General features: G+C 32.1%; 1 protein-coding gene across 1 annotated transcript in view; it reads right to left on the bottom strand.

Moving 5' to 3' along the window:
- The window catches only part of LOC129226198 (rap1 GTPase-activating protein 1-like), a 171,645-nt gene that overhangs the window by 36,793 nt on the left and 112,904 nt on the right, over nt 1-21,948 (bottom strand). The window contains exons 6-11 of the mRNA XM_054860798.1: nt 20,167-20,248; nt 17,648-17,701; nt 14,702-14,785; nt 12,285-12,406; nt 4,298-4,427; nt 2,559-2,710 (exon numbers count right to left, since the gene is read on the bottom strand). Coding sequence (XP_054716773.1) covers nt 2,559-2,710; nt 4,298-4,427; nt 12,285-12,406; nt 14,702-14,785; nt 17,648-17,701; nt 20,167-20,248 — 624 coding nt within the window. The remainder of the gene's footprint in view (nt 1-2,558; nt 2,711-4,297; nt 4,428-12,284; nt 12,407-14,701; nt 14,786-17,647; nt 17,702-20,166; nt 20,249-21,948) is intronic.

Raw genomic sequence — 21,948 nt, 5'->3', positions numbered from 1 at the left:
TGATTCTTCTTGGTCGCTTGCATCTTTTATTGCTTAGAGAGTTATTGAAATTGACTAAAGAAAATGCACAATACTATCTAAACGAAAAACTCACTATATTAACAAAATATTTACAACTCAGAATAACAAATTTACAAATCGGACTCCATAAAAGATCATTCTTCCGTGTTCCATAAATTCTATTTATTTTATTTCGCGCTGGCGTTGATCGTCTGCTACGATTAACGCCCGCTGTTGCTAGGATATCCACCAGTCACATGGTTTGGTTTATGAGCAGCAAAAGGGTTGCCATAGCTCGGTTTACTCTTATTATTAGTCTATGCATTGAGATAATATTTCCGATCATTTCCATACAGTTAAAATCACGAGAAATACGCACACGACAATCTATTACGATTTATCTTTCTTATTGTTGCATTAATAAAAATATTTTTATTCGCAAAAAAAAAAAAAAAAAAAAAATCGACACCTCTTGGAGCGATTGGCGTCAAAATTGAACCAATGCCTGTTTACGTATGGATTCACATATATTCCAAATTTCAACCAGAACGCAGCATTACTTCTTGAGATAGGGCACTCACAATGGAAAAAAAGAACGGGCGATTGCGCTACCCCCTTTTTAGCTGTTGACACCAAAATAAAATCAGCTCTTATACCCACTAAGGGCTACTTGCCAATAAATTTTTCTTTCATTCTGTTCATTATTTCTTGAGATACAGCAGTCACAATCGACGACAAAAAACGTTCTATAACTCAACCCCCGTTTGAGTTATTGACACCAAAATTGAATCAGCACCTGTTCCTGTTAATGACAACATATGGACCAAATTTTGTCTGATTCCGCCAGTTACTTCCTGAGGAATAGCAAGCACGCGTAACTCAAAAAACGTCCCATTGCTCCACCCCCCTTGGAGGAATTCACGCCAAAAACCAATGGGCACAAGTTCACATAGGGGCACATATGTGTACCAAATTTCGTTCGATTTCATGCGGTAGTTTTTGCTGTAGAGCGGCCACAAAAAACTGGTCACACACAGACGTGACACACACACATACACACACACATACATACACACACACAGACAGACAGACATTTTCCAAAAATAGTCGAAATGGACTCAGCACACCTCAAAACGTTCGAATCCGTCAAAATTCGAAATTCGAAAATTTGCACGAATCCAATACTTTCTTCTATGTATTAGATATAGAAGAAAGTAAAAACATGGAAATTTTTAAAATTACAAACATACATGTTAAAAGTTACTCATAAAGATAAATTATGTTGTTACTCTATTGAAAGTTGAAGAAATGAGGAAGTGAGAAGCAAAGGGATGACATTGCCAAAATTAAAAATTTGGAGCTAATCAATACAAATACAAATACAAAAGTGTCGACCAGCAACAGGCTCTGGGCCCAGCTAGACTGGTCCTAGTCCATTTTCAATCCCCAGTGAAGATCAATGGCCCTCTTAAAACTATCTACTCCCTTGCTCATTACCACCTCTTCCGGTAAGCTGTTCCAAGGTTCCACTATCCTGCTGTAATATTTTTTCCTAATATCCATGTTAGCCTGAGATTTAAATAGCTTAAAATAATGACCCCTCGTCCTGTTTCCAGTGCTAAACTTCAGCCCCGTAACATCTTTCGTTTTAATAAATTTAAGCAACTGAATCATGTCCCCTCGGTCTCTTCTTAGGTCTAGACTGTACATTTTTTAACCTTCTAAGCCTGGAATCATAATCTAAGTATGAAAGTCTACTTATTAGCCTTGTAGCCCGCCTTTGAACCCTCTCCAATACGTTAATGTCTTTCTTAAGATAAGGAGACCAAAACTGAACAGCATACTCCAAATGGGGTCTTACCAAACTTCTATATAAGGGCAGAAGAACTTCTTTAGATTTGTTTGAAATAGATCTATTGATAAACCCAAGCATCTTATTGGCCTTGTTACTAGCAATGTACGATGAATTCGTCTCTGTTTTAAGGCAAGAGATAGTACTAGTAGTCCCAGTCAGTAAGTGACGCTAAAGAGCGTAATGTAGAAAAATATTCAATGAAAGCCTACCTAGGATCTGAACTTTAAATGCGTTTAACTCGACGCTGTAAAAAGTCCACTTATATACCTTTGCTCCTTGCACAGTCTCAAATGTGAACAAAGACCACAAAGCATGTTTCTATGTGTAAAACCAATAAATGAGCTAACCAACAGAAAAAATTGAAATGCATAATACAGGATTACAAAGAACCCTTTATAAATGCATAATGTAGCGAGTTTCTGCGCTCAGATCATTTACATCTCAAAGCTCACACTTTATGCTTGATGAAAGCCTCCCATGCAACCTTAAAAATTCCGTTTGCAAGTTGTGCTACAATAATATTGCTTTGTTCCTTATTCAGGAAAACATTTAGATTTGAATTTTAAAATTTTATGTTGAATCAAATTTTAAGAAAATTTTAATAAATGATAGTGTAACAAAGCAGCCTAAAGCTTTTATTTTTAGTTCCGCTTTGACATGAATAATAACGAACAAAAGTGAAAACTTAAAACCACAGAAGTACCTTGTCCGTGGCGTCAATGGTTCCACTGGCTGAACAACTATGTAGGCATGAAGAAAGTGGGAAGCAATCATAGAGGGTAGAAAGGGGGTGCAGTCACTTTCTTGGAACACAATAGACACGATGTCGTTTCCTATGTGGCGTTTCCTTTGAAGCTAGTAAAAATATAAAGCTTTTAAAAACAATAAATTCCTATAGACAAAAAAACATGATGAAAAAAAAAAAAAACAATACATTACACACATAAAGATTTAAGTCTTCAATGTTACAAATTATTAATTAAAAGTTAATAGTAATTACAAGCATAAAAATGCAATAAAATATAGAAAAATTTACTTTGACACACTACATAAAAATAATGCACTAGAAACCTCACAAAATATCTTCATAAGCTAAAAAAGCATGCTTACAGCAAACTAAAACACAAAACGTAGTGAATACATATTTTCCAATAATCTCTACATAGTATAAAATGAAGTCCCCAAAAAGCGTCTGTGTGTTTGAACTCGCAAAACTCGAGAACTACCCGGCCGATTGCGCTGAAATTTTCAGTTTGTTCCTTTAAGTCCTGAAAAGGTTTGCAGACCAGTTCGAATAAAATTCGATGAATAGTTCTTTTTTTATACCAATTTACGTCCAATTTACACATGAATTCTACAATATGGGTGTGAAAAATTACTTGCACATATTAATATTACATATCGTTAGAAAGGGTAGAATTTTCTGCGTTCTACGTAATTTGTTTCAATACTCTAACCTTATTATGGCGGGAGTTATTTGCGTTTTTAGCTCGAATTTTTTTAGGCTTAGCTGAAATTTAGGCAATACTTTCCTCATTAAATAAATCAATAAAAAGTGAAAGAATTGTCCCGCAGCTTTCTTTTTGACGCCATTCGAAAAAGCGACCTTTTTTACTCCAGATCTAACTCGACCTACGGTCGAAAAACTAAGCTTTTATCTCGAAAAGAAAAAAAGTTACAAGCCTTTTGTTTTTAAATCAAGTTTAAGAAATCTCGATTCCATTCAAATTGTGAACCATTTTCTTTCTCATTTTAATTCCTTAAACTTATTTTATTTTTTGTTTCCATGGTTATGCATTTTAAATCCATCTTCCTGGATTTAATTTCTTAAACGTATTTTAATATCGGTCGTCATTGTTTGGAAGGGAAATCATGATGTTTTTTTAATTTATTTTTTACGCCTGATTGTTGAATATACGTCACTTGACACAATTTTTTTTCAAGGTAGACCGGGCAAAGCCGGGCAACACAGCTAGTTGTTTCTAAAAAATTAATGGTGCAATTTTTATTGCACCATTATTTAATAGAGACAATTTTTATTGAACTATCATTCAGCATAGGAAAAAAAAAATGAAACTGATTAAAATGAAGAGCATTTAAGAAATATCTTATATCAAACATGTGAAAATAATCTAACGTAACAAACCAGCTGAACTATACTGCCGTGCTAAGCACAAAAGTCATATCTGCACTTTTTAGAAAAACTGAGTTATTGTCACCAGGTGGTCCTCCTAGTTGTCACCAGGTTTATACAAAATATGCTATAAATTGCATATTTTGCCTAAAAAGTTTCTGAAAAAGTAGCATCTGAATCAATTATCTTGAAGGCACAAAACTTTTAGCTGCAGGTATTACTTTTGTGTTTAGCACCACAGTATAAATGTATGTAAATAATATACACACACAAAAAAAAAGTATGTAATTTTTAGAAAAAGTACACACCTGCTGAGCATCTCCTTCAGTGTAAGGCAGCAACGTTGATACATGAAACATAACCTCACATTCTTGGAATTGAGTATAGACAGACTGTTCTCCAGTTTGGCCGTAATTGGCATCAAGGCCCCCACGGAACCTGTAATAATTTTTAAATAATGTGCAATTGGTACACTCGTGAAGGACTCACAAAAGAGTTGATGGGTCATTTCACGGTATTTTTGACATTTGTGTAGAGTCCGTAGCGCAACCTTTTTTTTTGCCATAACTTTTTAATTTACTGTTTGATTTGCAAATTATTTTAATTTGAGTTGGTGTGTTGGTAGGAAAAGCTCAAAATAAAATATGCTAATCAAACAGCAAATTAAAAAGTTATGGCAAAAAAAGGTCACATTACAGACTCTACACAAATGTCTAAATTACCGTGAAATGACCCAGATAATATTGGGTTGTTCGGAAAGTCATTTCGTTTTTTTTTGGGGAACATGAAAGACAGTTTTCGTATAATGAATAAATATTTTATTAAATTATATATTGGCCATTCTGGTCCAACACCTTTTACCATCTTTCTGGCAGTAACACAATTCCCCTCTCATAAAAGTTTTGGTCCTTGCTGGCAAAAAACTGGTTCAGGTGGTTTTTGACATCTTCATTTGAGGTAAAGGTTTTGCCATCCAAAAAATTTTGCAGGGACCGGAACAAATAGTAGTCGGAAGGCGCCAGATCTGGAGAATATGGTGGATGTTGCAGTACGTCCCATTCAAGCTGTAAAAGTTTTTGGCGAGTGACCAAACTTGTGTGAGGTCTCGCATTATCCTGGTGGAACACTACACCCTCCCTGTTGATTAATTCGGGCCTCTTCTCTTTAAGTGAATCATTCAATTTGTCCAGCTGATGACAATAGACTTCTGAATTAATCGTTGTATTGTCCGGCAAAAGCTCAAAAAAAAAAAACGATTCCTTTGACATCCCACCAAACGGAGAGCATCACCTTTTTTTGGTGAATGTTGGCTTTTGACACGCTTTGAGCCGGTTCATCTTTTCTGCTCCATGACCTCTTGCGTTTAACATTGTTGTATACAACCCATTTTTCGGCCCCAGTAATAATCCGCTTCAAAAATGGATCATTTTCTTGACGTTTGAGGAGCGAATCACACGCAACGACACAAATTTCGTTCCGTAAGGACATGGGGCACCCACACATCGAGCTTCGAGGTTAAGCCCATGCCTTTCAAATGGCCATAAACAGTCGAATTCGACAAATTTAATCTCTCACCGATCTCTCGTGTGGTTATTCGCCGATTTGCATCAACTAATGCCTTTATCGCATCTTTGTCAGCTTCGACCGGCCTTCCAGACCGTGGTGCATCTTCGACATCAAAATTGCCGGATCGAAATTTTGCAAACCAGTTCTGGCACTGGCGTACTGTTAACACGCCTTCTCCATACACATCCGTCAATTTTTTTCTCGCTTGGACAGCATTTTTTCCTTTTCTGAAGTAAAAAAGTAAAATATGACGAAAACGCTGCTTATTGCTCTCCATATTTAAAAGGGCACCAACCAAAAACTACTGCGTAGAATTAATAGAACTTTTTCACACACAAGCCTTGCAATATCAGCTCTCAAGACATATAATGGTTATGCAGCTTAAGTGTGAAGTTGGTTTCGAAATTACGTAATTAAGTCCTCTGACAGGAAAAAACGAAATTACTTTCCGAACAACCCAATAGTTTTTAAAAAAATTACTGAAAAAATTCAAATTTTTAGTCAGTAGCTAGTGTTTAATCGCCACTGTTTATTATTAGAAGTAATTTTATCTATTATTATTATTATTTTTTTGACGCTTTACATTTCATCACCCTTTTGGCCAAAACTTTTCTTCACCTCCTTTTAACCACCAAAACGTTATATATCGTAGATGAAATAACTGACAATTTCCTAATACTGGTTGAAGAGAGAAATTTAAAATGTAATTCTTTTATAATATAGAAATAATTTAAGTGTTAAAAAATCATTAACATAACCCATGAAGGTTGATGAAAAAACAAAATATTATAAAAGGCTCCTCAGCTGTTTCATAAGATCAAAAAAAGACAGAAGGAAAGACTAAGCAATTTGTTTTAGAGAGAGATAGAACAAGGACTTTTCTCAAGGTGTGAAAATACTCCTCGACATTTGTTACAGGAGGGAAATTCATTTACTTGGGGGAGTGGTATATGGGGGGGGGGAAACCCAGTAAAAACTAATAATGACCAAAATTGTAAGTAAATGGGCGAAAAAAAAAATCACGATTTTCTTTTTAAAATTAAATCAGACTTTTAAAAAAAATAAATTGATTTTTTTTCTATTTAAAAAATAGCTTTAGAGTTGTAAGTAAATTTATAACTATAAACATAATTTAACTTGAAATTATAAAAAAAAAAAAAAAATACAAAACCATTATACTGCAAGTATTACTTTGCAAAAAACTTTTATAATGTCATGTAAAGCAATATTCCTGCAAAATCATATCATTCAAATCGAACTTAATATGGCTGGAATAGTGAAACACTATAAAAAAGGGAAAATAAACAAATTAGGTTATAAAAGCTGATATGATAATCAAACAAGATTTCAATGGGAAAAACAATTAATTTAAATTACATTTTAATTAAATAACAATCAGATTAGATTTTAGATAAATATTTTTAAGTACAACCAAAGCAGATTTTTTTGTTGATATATAAAGGTGATAGCATAAAATCAGACATTAGCCCATTTTTATTTGCACACATTCATGCAGAAGTATACATGTATTCACTGTTTAAAGTTTCCTCTTTTCCCATTTTACACAAATGTACATACAATGTCATTACATTAGTAGGCCAATACTTTTCTTTACACCCACCTTTTAATTTTAAAACTGCTTGGAGGTGTTCATTGGGGAAAAAAAATATCTGGATAAAATTGCTACTAACAGTAAAAAGTGGCGAGTGAACATTGGCTACAAACAAAAAATTTGAATTCTCAGTTTGAGTAGACTGAATAGATTAGAATAGTCAAGAATAAACTCAAGTGACAAAATCAAAAAGAAAGATCATACTAGGCATAAAAGACAGAACTAGTAAGATTTAGAATTTTAAAATGATTTCTAAGGTTTAAAGTTAAAAATAATTTCAATCAAAGATTTATTCTAAAAAAATAAATTGATTTAAATGACACACTAGAAACAAACCAATAAAAAAACCTTCCTAAGGCAGAAATGGGCGATGGTAGTGAAAGAACAGATGTGTACCATTTCCACTTTCAACATTTGGAATTCTTAACATTTCGTATTGAAAATAATAATAACATTCATATTTAATATTTTCAAAGTTTCAACTGCATTTATTTTTCTTCATTTTCCACAATATTAATTTTTTCATTTTAGGGTCATTCCATACAGATTCAACGGATGAGTGCGCTCGACCATTTTTAATTTTTTTGAAATTCATATCCCAAAAAGATGCATATGAATGATGTTTAAAACCATTTTTATTTTTTCTCTAACCTTAACCCTTGATTTTTTAGAGGTTATCAAAAGTCATTTTCGTAGTCAAAAATTGGACTTTTAAACCTTTGCATTTTGGCCAAAATCTAATTGAATAACAATCACGGCAGAACATTTTACATTTTGATGTTAAGGTACATAAGATAGTAGTCTCACACACTGAGTTATGTAGCTGTGACTTAATAATTAAAATAATGGCAGCAGGCCACAGTTCAAGGTCAAATGTAAATTTTTAACTCATTTCAAAGGGTCATAACTCGCTTAGGGGATAAAAACACAAAGTGAAATATAGCAAAAACTAATCACTGGAGTCACACTTATGAGAAAATATAGCTGTAATTGTGTGTTTGTTTACCCTTTACAAATTATAGCCCCTCAAAGATCAGAAAATTGATAAAAATGACATTTTAGACCCCTGTAAACCAAAAGGGGATGGAATTAAAAATAAAAATTTTTTGCCAATTAAATATTCAATTCAAGTACTATACATGTTCTATGTATTGTTTTGTGTATTTGGTTTATAAAAAAGATACAGGTCTTTGAAATTGAGCCCTTTTACTAGTTAATTCACAGACTAAAGCAGAAAAAATGTGAAAACTTCATTGCATCTTCTTAAATTACATATATGGTCCTCTATATAATATATTATACTGAAAAAACATATTGTAAGTATAAAAATAATTATTTTAATTTGATAACTTATAAATATTTGGACATGAATGAGTAGTTCAGATTTGCTTGACAGCTTAAGTAGTTAACTTATAGATTAGACTGATAATCTATACACACACAGTTTCGATACATACAAACATACGCTCTGTATATTAACATATCCAAATTGCCTTAAACATATGCAAAAACATTATATATACAAAATTTAAATTTCAAAAAGTGCATTTTTTATTTTTTGTTTGAGTGTAGTTTTGAAAAAATCAACTAATCTAGTACTCCTATAGTCGTAATGGTGACTCAAGTATATGACGTTTTGGAATGCATTACCAATGCACATTCATAATTTGATACTTTGAAACTGAACCAGGACCAAGACAATGACAGGGGTTCTAAATTTAGTGATCAACACAACCTTTGTAATAACCTTTTTGACAATAATGGGCATCTTCTTTTGATAGTCTTTTTAAAAACACACTATTCTTCATACCTATTGCTAGGGGACAATAATATTACTGTGATAATATTTAAATAGGGTGGCATAAAGCAGTGATTAGATGTTGTATAGGGAAGTTTATTTACATAGTCAAATCTTTCTTGCAGCATTTTTTCAGCTAGTTTAATATACGGAGTGATCACAAGAATACATACAATGTTTGGTAGCAAAAATGCAGAAGGTATACATTTCTGTAGGAATTAAAATGTGACTTTTAGTAGTTCTCCTTGCAAGCTAGTCTTAGTAGCATCAATTCTTTTTACGGTTGCTCTGATTCCCTTACATTGTCCATTACCATGTGATATTGCATAGGATAGAAATGCCATTCAGCTCTCAAGTTGACATCCGTTTCGTGATTACATAAATTAACAAAGTTCTTTCTATTTTTGTTGTGTATTTGAGTAAAGTATACGCCAAATACTGTGTCATCATCAGAACTATAGTACTACTGTACGTGAGTTCATTTTCTTAAAACTGCACTGACGCAAGAAATGAAAAACGCACTCTTTCCCTTTCAACTATGTAGATAATGTTTTTGAATGTGTTTAGGCAAGTTACATAAGTTTAATGTACAGTTACATAAGTTAATGAGTATGTTTGTATGCATTGAAAACTTTTGTGTGTGTGTGTGTGTGTAGATTATCAGTCTAGTCTATAAATTAACTACTTAAGCTGTAAATCAAGTAAGAACTACTCATTCATGTTCAAATATTTCTAAGTTATCAAATTAAAATAATTTTTTTTATACTTACAATGTTTTTTTAGTATAATATATTATGAAGAGCACAATTTACGTAAGGTGCAATGAAGTTTCCACCTTTTGTTTCTGTCTTAGTGTGTGAATTAACTAGTAAAAGGGCTCAATTTCAAAGACCTGTACCTTTTTTACAAACCAAATACACAAAACAATACATAGAACATGTACAGTACTTGAATAGAATATTTAATTGTTCAGGAAATTTTATTTTTAATTTCATCCCCTTTTGGTTTACAGGGGTCTAAAAACGTCATTTTTCTGATTTTTGAGAAGCTGTAATCTGTAAAGGGTGAAAAAACATACAGAAACAGTTACATATTCTTATTAGCTTAGTTCCAGTGATTAGTTTTTGCCGTTTTTCATTTTGTGTTTCCGTCCCCTACTCAAGTTATTCCCCTTTGAAATGAGTAAAATTTTTACATTTGACCTTGAACTTTAACTTGTTGCCATTATTTTAATTATTAACCCTTTAATGCCTAGCGTCCCTTTTTAGGGACGGTCCAAAAATTGTGTCTCAATTTCCCAAAAGTAAACATTTCAACTCAATAATTGTGTTCATTTATTACTTTAGTATTGTTTCAATTCGTTACTAGCAGACGGCAGCACATAATCGTTATAAAGTGTGTTCTGTAACCATTTTGTTATGATCTTCGTGAAGAATTTCATTGTTCACAATGTCAAGAACAAAAAAGTAAGTTTTCAAAATTTTTAACAAGTAAATCAATTTGTATTTGATACATATGTTACTTTGATCAATATTTCAGTTTACCTTTTCTTGCATTTTTGTAGATTTTAAAAATTTTATGGATTTTATAGCCATTTAAGAGCGTCCCTAAAAAGGGACGCTAGGCAGTAAAGGCTGCATTGTTGAATCGTTGCTAGTTTCTTGCTTAGAATTCAAAATTGGCCTCAAAAGAAGTTATTAAATGTTTTTAGACCAAAAAATAGGCAATATGTTTTATTTTTAAAAATTAAAAAGACTAATTAATAATAAAACTACCTTTTTTAAAGATATTTCAGTAACAATTTTTTCTGCAATTTCGAAAAATACTTAGGTAAATTTGAAAAGCTAACTGTTTCAAAAATTAACTTCTTTGAAACCTGAGTTATTTTTTGACATTAATAATCTTCAGTAACTCATTGAGATTTTCTCATTGTTTTGTCTGACTTTGAAGAAGCCTTAGCACTTCTGGAACAGCTGTCTGATGATAAAGAATTCAAGGAGGCTGATATATGCATTTGCCACAAGTTAGTGAAATTACTGAAAATACAGTGGGCCGGATGACTCAGTTGATGTTAATCAATTATCAGGTCAACAGTTGAAATCTTCTGCTACAATGACCATTAGAAAAGTTAATCAGGGTAAGGTAGTATGTGTTGGAGATAGTCAGTCAAGTGACAGTGATGATGTTGAGCAGCATCTTCCAAGCAAACGCAGAAAAATAAAGAAAAAAAAAAATACAGAAAGAAATTGGGTTAAGAAAGATATATCCATCAATAATAAAAAAAAATGTATGGAATGTGAAAACACCAAGCTTTTTGAATGTTGAATGGACACCAGTGTCAATATTTGAAGAGTTTTTTACAGATGAAATACTGGATGAATTTGTTTTTCAGAGCACCCTCTATGCTCGACAAAAAAACAATACATACTCTTCTATAACGCGAGAGGAGCTGCGTTTATTCTTGGCTATCCTATTAACAAGTGGATATGCATGCTTGCCCCAGCGGAGACTCTACTGGAGTCCATCAACTGATGTCAACGACATAGTAATTTGTTCTGCAATGAGTAGAAATTGATTTGAGCAAATTATGCAGCATTTACATTTTGCTGACACCAAACTCAACAAAAATGACAAAGTCGGAAAGTTTTAAATCGTCGGCAAAAAAATATTTGTCGTTGAAAAAGCATGTACCCTCTGATGCCTAGCGTCCCTTTTTAGGGACAATTTTTCTGTTATTAATAAAACATTTATTTTTTGCATTAGATTTTTTTAATTATTTTTCCTGTCTATTAAACACTATTTGCAACCCGTAAACAAAAAATCTTTGAAAAAAAAAAATGTCAGGCATTAATGGGTTAAGTTACACCCACTTAACTCAGCATGTGAGACTATCATCTTATGCACTTTAACAAAGTGTAATATTAACTGCCATAAATGTAATTCAAATAGATTTTGGCCAAAATGCAAAGGTCTAAAAGTCCCATTTTCGACTATGAAAATGACTTTTGATGACCTCTAAAAAAATCAAGGGTTAAGGTTAGAGAAAAAATAAAAGTGGTTTTAAACATCATTCATATGCATCTTTTTGGGATATGAGTTTCAAAAAAATTAAAAATGGTCGAGCGCACTCATCCGTTGAATCTGTGTGGAATGACCACTTTAAATAAGAAGCTTGAGAACATATTTGACAAAACATTTGAGGCTGTTTTCAGGTTTTAATGTGCGAAATACACTTGCACAGGTATTAAAAATATTTGTGATTTGAGATAAAGTTTCTTAGAAGTTAAAGTAGCTTCATATATATATATATATTTCTAACCAATTATTTGATTCACTGACCCCTTTGAAATCTTTTAATTTTATTCGATTGCCAAGAAGACCCAAAAACTCATCCATAGCTGGACTGTGGCTTCGATTACCGAACAACTCTTCTTCGGTAGTCTAAAAAGTTAAAAAAAAAATTTAAGGTATTAAAAATCAAAACTCTGCAAGGAAAGCAAATAGAGTACAGAACAAACATATTAACAGCAAAATAAATCCCCAGGTCAATGATTTTCAAAATGCAAGTTAGATGTTCATTTCTTGCAAATTGAAGCAAGATGATGCACAAAAGTCAGTATTTAATATAGTTTTGTTGTAACAAATTGAACAATGTTCCCTTTGAATGTGCAAAATTATATACATCTAAGCTTTATTGTCAGTCTATCAGTCTAATAGTTTGGATTACTAGTCAATTTTAAGATTACTACCCCCTACATAATTATAGGAACAAAAATACATAAGTATAATGTGCTAAAAATCAAAATGAAAATTTTATTACAGCTTGCCAATCCAATGTAACATCCAAGAAAAGATTCTGATACTCCTTAAGTTTAAGCATTCAGCACTCCTTTTGATTCAGACTTTTTTTCTGTCACACGCATAGCGCCTAGACCGTTCGGCCGATTTTCATGAAATTTAGCACAGAATTAGTTTGTAGCACAAGGGTATGCAACTCGAAGCGATTCTTCGAAAATTCAATTTTGTTCTTTTTCTATTCCAAGTTTAAGAAATTTTATGAAGCAATTATCATTAAATGGGCGAATAAATTATCATAACGTGTGCGAGCAAATTACCATAACATGGGCAATGAACATGGCAAATTGGCAAGAAATTCATCATCCATTATTTGTAAATATTCAGGCGAACCAAATGACCTTTTAATTTTCTACTACGGACAAAGCTGTGCAGGTACTGCTAGTAAAAATTATTTGTAGAATTTTTCAAAGGCATTATACATTTTATATTCTGCAGTACTAACACCAGATATGTTTTTCTCCAAATGATACAAACACATGATGAAAACATAATCCATTGTCATGTTTTCAATTTTAGTTATGAGAAACAAAAATTTTGATGGAAAAGTCACTCTTTGTGGCTTGTCACATTTCGGCCCCTAGCTCTTTAATTGCATTAACGTGATTCTTTATCTTTACTAATAATAAAGCTGAAAGTCTCTGTCTGTCTGGATCTCTGTGATGCGCATAGCGCCTAGACCATTGGGCCGATTTTCATGAAACTTGGCACAAAGTTAGTTTGCAGCATGGGGGTGTGCACTTCGAAGCGATGTTTCGAAAATTCGATTTTGTTCTTCTTCTATTCCAAGTTTAAGAACATTTTCCCGAGAAAAATTATCATAAGATGAACAAGTAAATTACTAAGTTATCATAACGTGGAACCCTAACATGGTCTAGCCGATTGGCGAGAAATTCACAATACATTATTTGTAAACATACAGGCGAACCAAAAGACCTTTTACCACTAGTGATGAAATATAAAACCCATTATTGCAAAAATTCGTTGTCTAACAACAGCAATATTAATAGTAATTATATTGAAAGCAAACATGAGTTTGAAGTCATTTAAACATTTGGAAACTCTACTTTTTGCACACTTAGGGAATCTAGAAAGCTTTTTTTTTTGTATGTGTGTACTATTTAATTAAATAAAGAGCACGGTTTTTTTAGTGATCTTTGTTTTTGTTAGTTCAAATTTTTATATGCTTAAATTCGTGCTTTCGTTTCTAAATGAATACTTGTTCGTTCTTCATACTTATTACTATTTTACTTTCATGGGTAAGGAAGAAGCTGGATTTTTAATCACGTCAGAGCGGTGTGTTTTGAGTTCTTTAAGTTAAAACAGAAAACGAAAGAAAGTAGCGATTGTTTCTCACAATTATTACTGACCCAGGCAACGCCGGGTATTTTTGCTAGTCTTGACTAATAATAAGGCTCAAAGTCTCTCTGTCTGTCAGGATCTCTGTGACGCACATAGCGCCTAGAACGTTGGGCCGATTTTCATGAAATTTGGCACAGAATTAGTTTGTAGCATGGGGGTGTGCACCTCAAAGCGATTTTTCGAAAATTCCATTTTATTTTTTCTATTGCAATTTTAAGAACATTTTCTGGAGAAAAATTATCATAAGACGGACGAGTAAATCACGAAATTATCATGACGTGGAATGCGAGAGCGAATAAACATAGCCAATTGGCGAGAAATTCGTCATCCATTATTTGTAAATATACAGGCGAACCAAAAGACCTTTTAATTTTCAACTACGGGCAAAGCCATGCAGGTACCACTAGTTTTTCATAAATTTACACAACATTGCAATTGTGCAGGCGCATCACCAGTTTTAATGAGGGAAACACATGCATCAAGAATTTTATACACATTGTCAAAATACAGAAGACATACCTGTCCATATTTTTGGTATATGATGCCGAATTTGAAGGTATTGACTAGAATGTGTTCATCATATGCCATAAGCATTTCAGAAGCCTAGAAAGAAAAAAAAAATCAGACATCACCATACATTACCTTTCTGAAATAATAATTAAACAGAAAAAAAAGGACAAGAATTAGTTAATAGAGCTATGTTGATTTTATGTTTAATATAACAGAAAATTATTCATAATTTTTATTCAAATAATTTTGAGATTCTCAAAGAGAGCAAAATATCTCTCCTTGATGGACAACTGTGGATGAAGTAAAAGGGTAACACAATGGCTAAACAATATAAATAATAAGTCTACAAAATTTATTACGTTAAACAACAAGAGTATCTACACTAAGGATTTTTTTAAAAAGCCTGTAGTAGAAATGAATGAACTTTTTTGAAATACAGTATCAGAAAATAACAATAATTTTGTTCAACTCTGGGGGGGGGGGGAATCCTGCACCAATAACATCAAAAATTCTTAAACTTGAGTATAGTACAGTCAAAATAAACTACAGTGAACTTCAGAAATGTCGAAGTTGCAGGGAATGCGAAAAAAAATTTAAGTTATCGAAAATTTGACTTATTGAATATGAAAACAAAACAATAAAACAAAATACCACCACTGAATGTATCAAAAATAATATGAGGCAGCGAGAAGCAAAAGGATGCAAGTGGGACTATTTTACGTTTCAAGTAAAATGCGTTTAAAGATCAGATCCTAGGTAGGCTTTCATTGAAATTCTTTTCTCAATCGTGCTGTACAGCAGCACCTACCAGGGCAACTAGTACCACAAGGTGGCGACAGGAACGGCGAAAAAAAGTTCCCTGACTTTTCCCTGATTAAGTTCACTGAATTTCCCTGATTTAGGTTACCATGGATAATGGTTTTCTTCCTTTACCCTACCTGAAAACCATTGCATATTAAATAAAATACAGTGTTTAAAACGTTTTAAGCTGTTAATTAAAAATATATTTTGAAAATAAGCTTCTTTTTTTTTTTAAAGTAAAAATAGTATATTAAAATATCTACAGAGAAATCCTTTGTTTATAGGAAATCTAAAACAAATACTTTACTTCCAGTAACCTATTAATATAAGAATTCTAAGAAATTATTCTCTAAACATGATAAAACTAAAAAAGTTTATTTGGAAATAATTTTGAACTGAATTCTGAAGCAGCATAATTGTTGCTACGAGAATAACAAGTAATTGTGAAAGTATAGAAGTAATGCAGTTTTACTTACGTAAATAATGGACATAATTATGTAAAAGAAATTGGAACCTTTAAACAACCAGTCATATTGAGCTATTCTCTAATCAAGAACTTACGTTTTAATGAAGGAATACAGCATTTTAACTATTAAAAAATAGTAAAAATATTTACTTATGTACACAACTCAATTTCAAATGATTTCATTATTAGTCGAAAAAAAATCTTTTGTAACAAACATTGAAATGTAAAAAAAAAACAATAATTAATATAAAAATTTATAGTATATAACTTGGTTTTAAACTAAAAGAATTTTAAAGTCTGAAACAAAAAAAAACCCTTCGTATAATCTAAAGTTGATTTTCATTTAACATTCAATTTTAGTAATTAAATCGAAAATGCCAAGTAAAATACCTTTTAAGCTCTTAGCAGTATCAATTAAAAAAAAAAAAGATTTTTTCTTGAAATTGTGATTACAGTACGCAAGCTACTTCAAGACAATGAGTAAAGGCAATGGAGCAAAGTCTTTAATGGCGGCTTCCTCTTTGCCTGTAGGGTTGCTTATTTCACGTAGCATGGAACGCCTGGCAGAAAAATTCAAACTACGTAAAATAAACAACGTTACAAACATAGAAGCTTAGGAAGTTTATCCTGTGGTTAATAACTTAAGATTCAATACTTTGACATTAAGGAAAAAAATGCACAAACATGTGTCAGTGTATAATCGTACCTCAATAATTTTACTTTTTTTAAACAAATAATTGGCGGAAAATGCATAGGAGAAAAAAGTTTTTATATTTTCAAAGCAAAAAAAAAATTTCTTCATTTGATCAATTTTCCCTGAATTTTTATTAATTTTTCGAAATTCCCTGATATTTCCCTGATCAAAAAAAGGTCCCTGACTTTTCCCTGATCTCCCTGATCTGTTGCCACCCTGTACCATCTCTTGCCCCAAGACAGAGGAGGATTTTCACCTACCATTTGTACTGGTTATCGTCAAATTTTCAATTTTGCCACTTGCATCCCTTTGCTTCTCACTACCTCATATTGTCGCCTAAAAGCAACAGTAGAATATCTGACTGTTATTCCTGGAATTAGATATCTTACTGTTGCTTTGAGGTGATGATATGACTTGAAAATATAAATGTATAATATAATTCTATAAATTCAAGAGTTTGTACAGGTTGGAAAACAAATTAATAATTTTATATAGGGTATAAAAAATTTTATTTATCAATAAAAAAAAATGTATGTTATCAAAAAACATTGCTTTGAGCAGAAATTTTTGTTCTTACATTAAACAGTCCTCGGAGATCAAAGAGGGGGTCAGGATAATTCGGGCGGGAAGCTATGAAAATGTTTTTCTTGCACTGCCAATTGAAATGCTTTTTTTTCTGCAGTTGCTTATTAGGGCTTTTAGATAAAGCAATTAAAAAAAATAATCATTCATCCTGATACAATGAATAACCTTGATTTAATGTATAAAAGTTTCGGTCCTGATGAATTCGTTAAATTGGGGTCCGACTGTATTATTTGAGATCATTTTGATAATACAAGAAATAGAATAAGATTCTTATCAATTAATAAGTACACTGAAAGGCATCAATAGCAAAAAAAATAATAAATAACCTATAAATCCAAACATTAGATTTTATTATTGACAAAAGCCTCAGCTACAAGTGGTATGTAACAAAAACATAATCGTAACTTACTCGAGGAAAGAGAATTGGAGTAAATCGATCAACAACAGCTTCTCCGCACATTATCTACATAGAGAAAAAGAAAGCAAGAATTTGAAATTACAACCATGACTTTTTTGAAAAAATGAGAATATTTTAAGCAAATGTAAGATTAGGAATAAAAAAAACTTTGAATCAGAATTGCTTTAAAAAAAAGCGTTGGAAAAAAAACTGGACACAAAATATTTATTTAAACTAAACTTCCAAATGTCATTGCAATCATAAAGGATTTATTGAGAAGACCTAAAATAGAATCGACTGAACAGTGGTTTGACTGACTACAGTGCAAAAACAAAACTGTCAAAATGGAACTTAGAAATTTTATGGCTTGTAAGAATTAAGGAGACTAATCAAAATGGCAACTATCCAATATTTCTCTTTGAATTAAACTATCATAAAATGATTACAAAACACATAAAGCTCTTTCACTTTATCCCTTCACTCATACATTAACATTTTTCTTTTAATTTCAACATGGCTCTAAACAAAAAGGCTTTGGTCGTCTTGATTAACAGACAACACAAATTGCATGTCTGACTCTAAGCTATCATAGTAAAAAATGAAAAAGGCTAGAAATGTAAAGAACAAGGCATCATGGAACATAAATTATGGTTTAACAAAAACATAGAAGTTTTGTCGCCCTAAATTCAAGTTACGACCATTAGTAAGTCATAATAGTTCTCCTGAAAAGCAAATCCCAAACTGAAACGCATCTTTTATTAAGTCAGTCAATTAAATAATTCATTATTCTCCGCCACTTCAAATAAAAAAAAACTAAGAAAAAAGTAATCAATTGATTTTTGCAAGTACTGGCATTGCAAGAGCTAGTACACTGAGCATTACCATTTGAAAGTTATTTTGGAAGTTTACTTTCGGTCACAAGATTTTACTTATTTTCATGCAAAAAAGGTTTGTCATGAAATGAAAGACATATGCAGGGACCGATTTACATACTTGGGTGCCCCGGGGCACTAACAAATATGGTGCTTCCCCCCCCCCCCCCCAAAAAAAATATGAAGGTAATTTTTGAATATTATTTTGATAGAAAGAAAACTCTAAAATAAATTCCAGATTTTCATGTAAGAAATTTTTTTACAGTCACAGATGGAGAAACTATGATGGTTAAGGTAAATCATAAATCATAATGTGCTTTCTGCGTTCCTTTGTTTTCTCTTTTGTTTTCTTGTAGTAAATTCATCTATAATGTCTTTATAACCAAGTTTTGCAATCAAACTTCCTTCTATTGATAATAGAGCTAATGAAGATAATTTACTATCAGAAATGTGAATACGCAAAGGACACTCAGTTCTCTTCAATAGCAAAAATGATCCTTCTCCACTACAATTTGAGATTGGCAAAGTCAAAAACAATTTCAGGGCTGTATCTACATTGGCAAAAGTGTCCATTTACCAAGTTTATGGATTTTTTTAAACTTTTCGGCCATTAAACTTTCTTTTCCGATGATTGAACTAATATGAATAAATTCATCAGGAAAAGATTCCTCCAAATCACAGGAGTAAGATTTTTGAAGATCTTTTGCACTTTCTCAAATATATTGCTTGTTGCATTCAAACAAGCAAGAAAATTTCTTTAATATGCCATCACAGGCTGACATTCTGAATTTTAGTTTTGTAATCAAATTATCACAGATTACATAAAAACAGGAAACCTTGAAACTTTGCTTAGTCTAATATGACTTCTTCACATTGTCCATCATAAAACTGTCTTGGAGTTTTTTTCTGTCTTTTTGCTCCAAAAAAAAAACTGATGACAGAAATTTGGTGCACCCTTTCCTTTTGTGCCCGGGCCCCGAATGTCCCGCCGTAAATCAGTCCCTGGACATATGCAGATTTGACTAGGGTCGTAAAAGTGGAATTCAAAAACAAGAACATGTTTTCCTTAGCTTCACTGAGGGAAACATGGTAGAAGCTAAAGTGTGCTTTACATCACAGGAAAGTTTACAAGTGATGAAAGTTTTAATTCCTGCAAGGTCTCTGTGTATCTGCTGAAGGTTAAACGACATGAAGGGGTTTCTGAACACTGCAAATAACCATTGCTGTGGAGTTGGAGTCGCAGAATGGAAGTCGGACTGATTTTGGGGTAAAGGAGTCGGAGTCAGGAGTTAAAGGTTAAAAATTTCACAAGTTGTAGTCGGTGATTTCTCCTTGAAGTCTGCAACTTTGTCAGTACTTGCAGGGTCGGAGTCCGACTGATTTTGTGGTAAAGGAATTGAGGGTTGAAGGCTCTAAGATTCGAGGAGTCTGTCACTTTTCCTCCGACTCCGCAGCCCTGCAAATAACGTTACTAAATACAAAAAGAAGGAAGCATAATACTAAGAACTTATAAATTGCAATAGCTTGTTCCATGTAATTATTTGATTTTGTTACAAAATACTCTTTTGGTATGAAAAAATACACGCATGGGGTCATGTGATGCTTATCGAAACACTACCCTTATGACTAAGATATAAAATATCATTCAAGACAGCTCACCTTGGCAATTTGTGCAGGATTAAGAGTATGAGCTGTCATCGGATCTACAAGGAATACATCATGTAAAAGTCCATCTTTGGTTCTAGAAAAGATTGATTACAGAAACTCAGCATTAAAACAATTTATTTTACATTCATTTTACATGTTCTCCTAGCAAAAAAAGCATTAACCTTTTATAAATAAACTTTTCATAATAACACTAAAAACTACAAACTGTGTATAGAATAGGACTCATTTGCTGAAACCCAATCAGCTGAGTAATTAATGAAATTAGGAAAATAAAGGGAGAGTAAGTGATAGTACTACAGGGTTCATACTCGATTCGAATGAAAAAATTCCATGACTTTTCCAAGTCTTTATCATAACTTCATAAAAAATTTTCATGACCTTGTCACACAAAGAGAATAGTACTATTAATTATCAAACTTAACAAATTTTGGAAATGAGCATCTTTTGAGTGGGATTGGCGAAATCAAGAACGCGCAAGTTTGCTAGTATAGAATATAAACTATAATAAGTGTTGAAAATGATGCAACCTTGATAAATTTAATAATAAAGTTCTTACGAGAGATTGAAAGGCATTTGGATGCAATTGAAATACAGTTTTTGAGTGGGAGTGGCAAAATCAAGAATGTTCAAATTCGCTACTGCAGAATATAAACTAATAGAAGTGTTGAAAATATTGGTAAATTTAAAATTAGTGATATCCAAGCAGATTCTGATTTTTGAAATCCCTTTGCATCCACTTCTGTAGCAGCCACCCTTCCTTTTTTGCAATGTGATTTTACATTGCAAAAAATAACGGGTGGCTGCAACAAAAGTGGATGCAATGGGATTTCAAAAATCAGATTTATCTTTGGGATAGTTCAATTTTCCAGTTTTAATAGCTTTTATATGTAACGCTGTTAAATCACACAATGCTCTTTTAGCAACTGTTACTTTCTGTTTGCTCGGGACATTTTTCATGACTCTAGTTAGAGTTCCATGACTTTTAACAAAATTATTAATTTTCCCAGGTCTGAAATTCATTTATTTTTTTCCATGACTTTCCAGGATTTTCATGAACTGTACGAACCCTGATACTATATCAAATTTTCAAAAACACTATACATTTGTGTTTCAGGATTGATAGGAGTCTCTTTAGCAATTCAAATATCTTGAGGTTCAGGATGAAAATAAAATATTAAGCCATTCAGATTTCAAAAACGTGACATTTTCTTTAAGATTGCAGGCAAAAGAAAATATTTCCAAACTAAACAGTTTTAACATGTAAAACATTCTGATAGAACAAAGTTACTTTTTAGTATAAAATTTCCCTTATTTAGAGCTCAATTCACAGAAAATGTCTTTCATTTATCAAAGTTTTCAAATTACATTTAACGGTTTGCAATTGGATTTTTTTGAGAAGAATGTCTTTCTCAAGAACCTGTCATTCTTCTGACAATCACCAAGTAGTTTTGGGAAAGCAATTTTTTCAAAGCTTTCTTTCTTTTAGGTTTCACTCCTATGATTTTTATACTGAAGCTCACATACTGACGTATTGAAAATAGGTATCGTTTTTATCATAAACATGCATAAGCAATATTTTTGTTACTTTGGTTTTTATTACTCATATCTTTAACATCTAACTTTTTTCACTTTCTCAAAACCGTGTCTATTAAAAATACAAATATATATTTATCCAACCAATCACAAATCTTGTTTTCTAAGATCAACAAAAATTAACAAAATTAATTTTTAAAAATAAAAAAAATAAGGCGATTAAGGTGTACAGAATTGTAT

The sequence above is a fragment of the Uloborus diversus genome, chromosome 7 (genome assembly GCF_026930045.1).
Source record: "Uloborus diversus isolate 005 chromosome 7, Udiv.v.3.1, whole genome shotgun sequence".
NCBI lineage: Eukaryota > Metazoa > Arthropoda > Arachnida > Araneae > Uloboridae > Uloborus > Uloborus diversus.
Note: the sequence above shows the minus strand (reverse complement) of the source record. Positions and strands in the feature narration are given on the sequence as shown.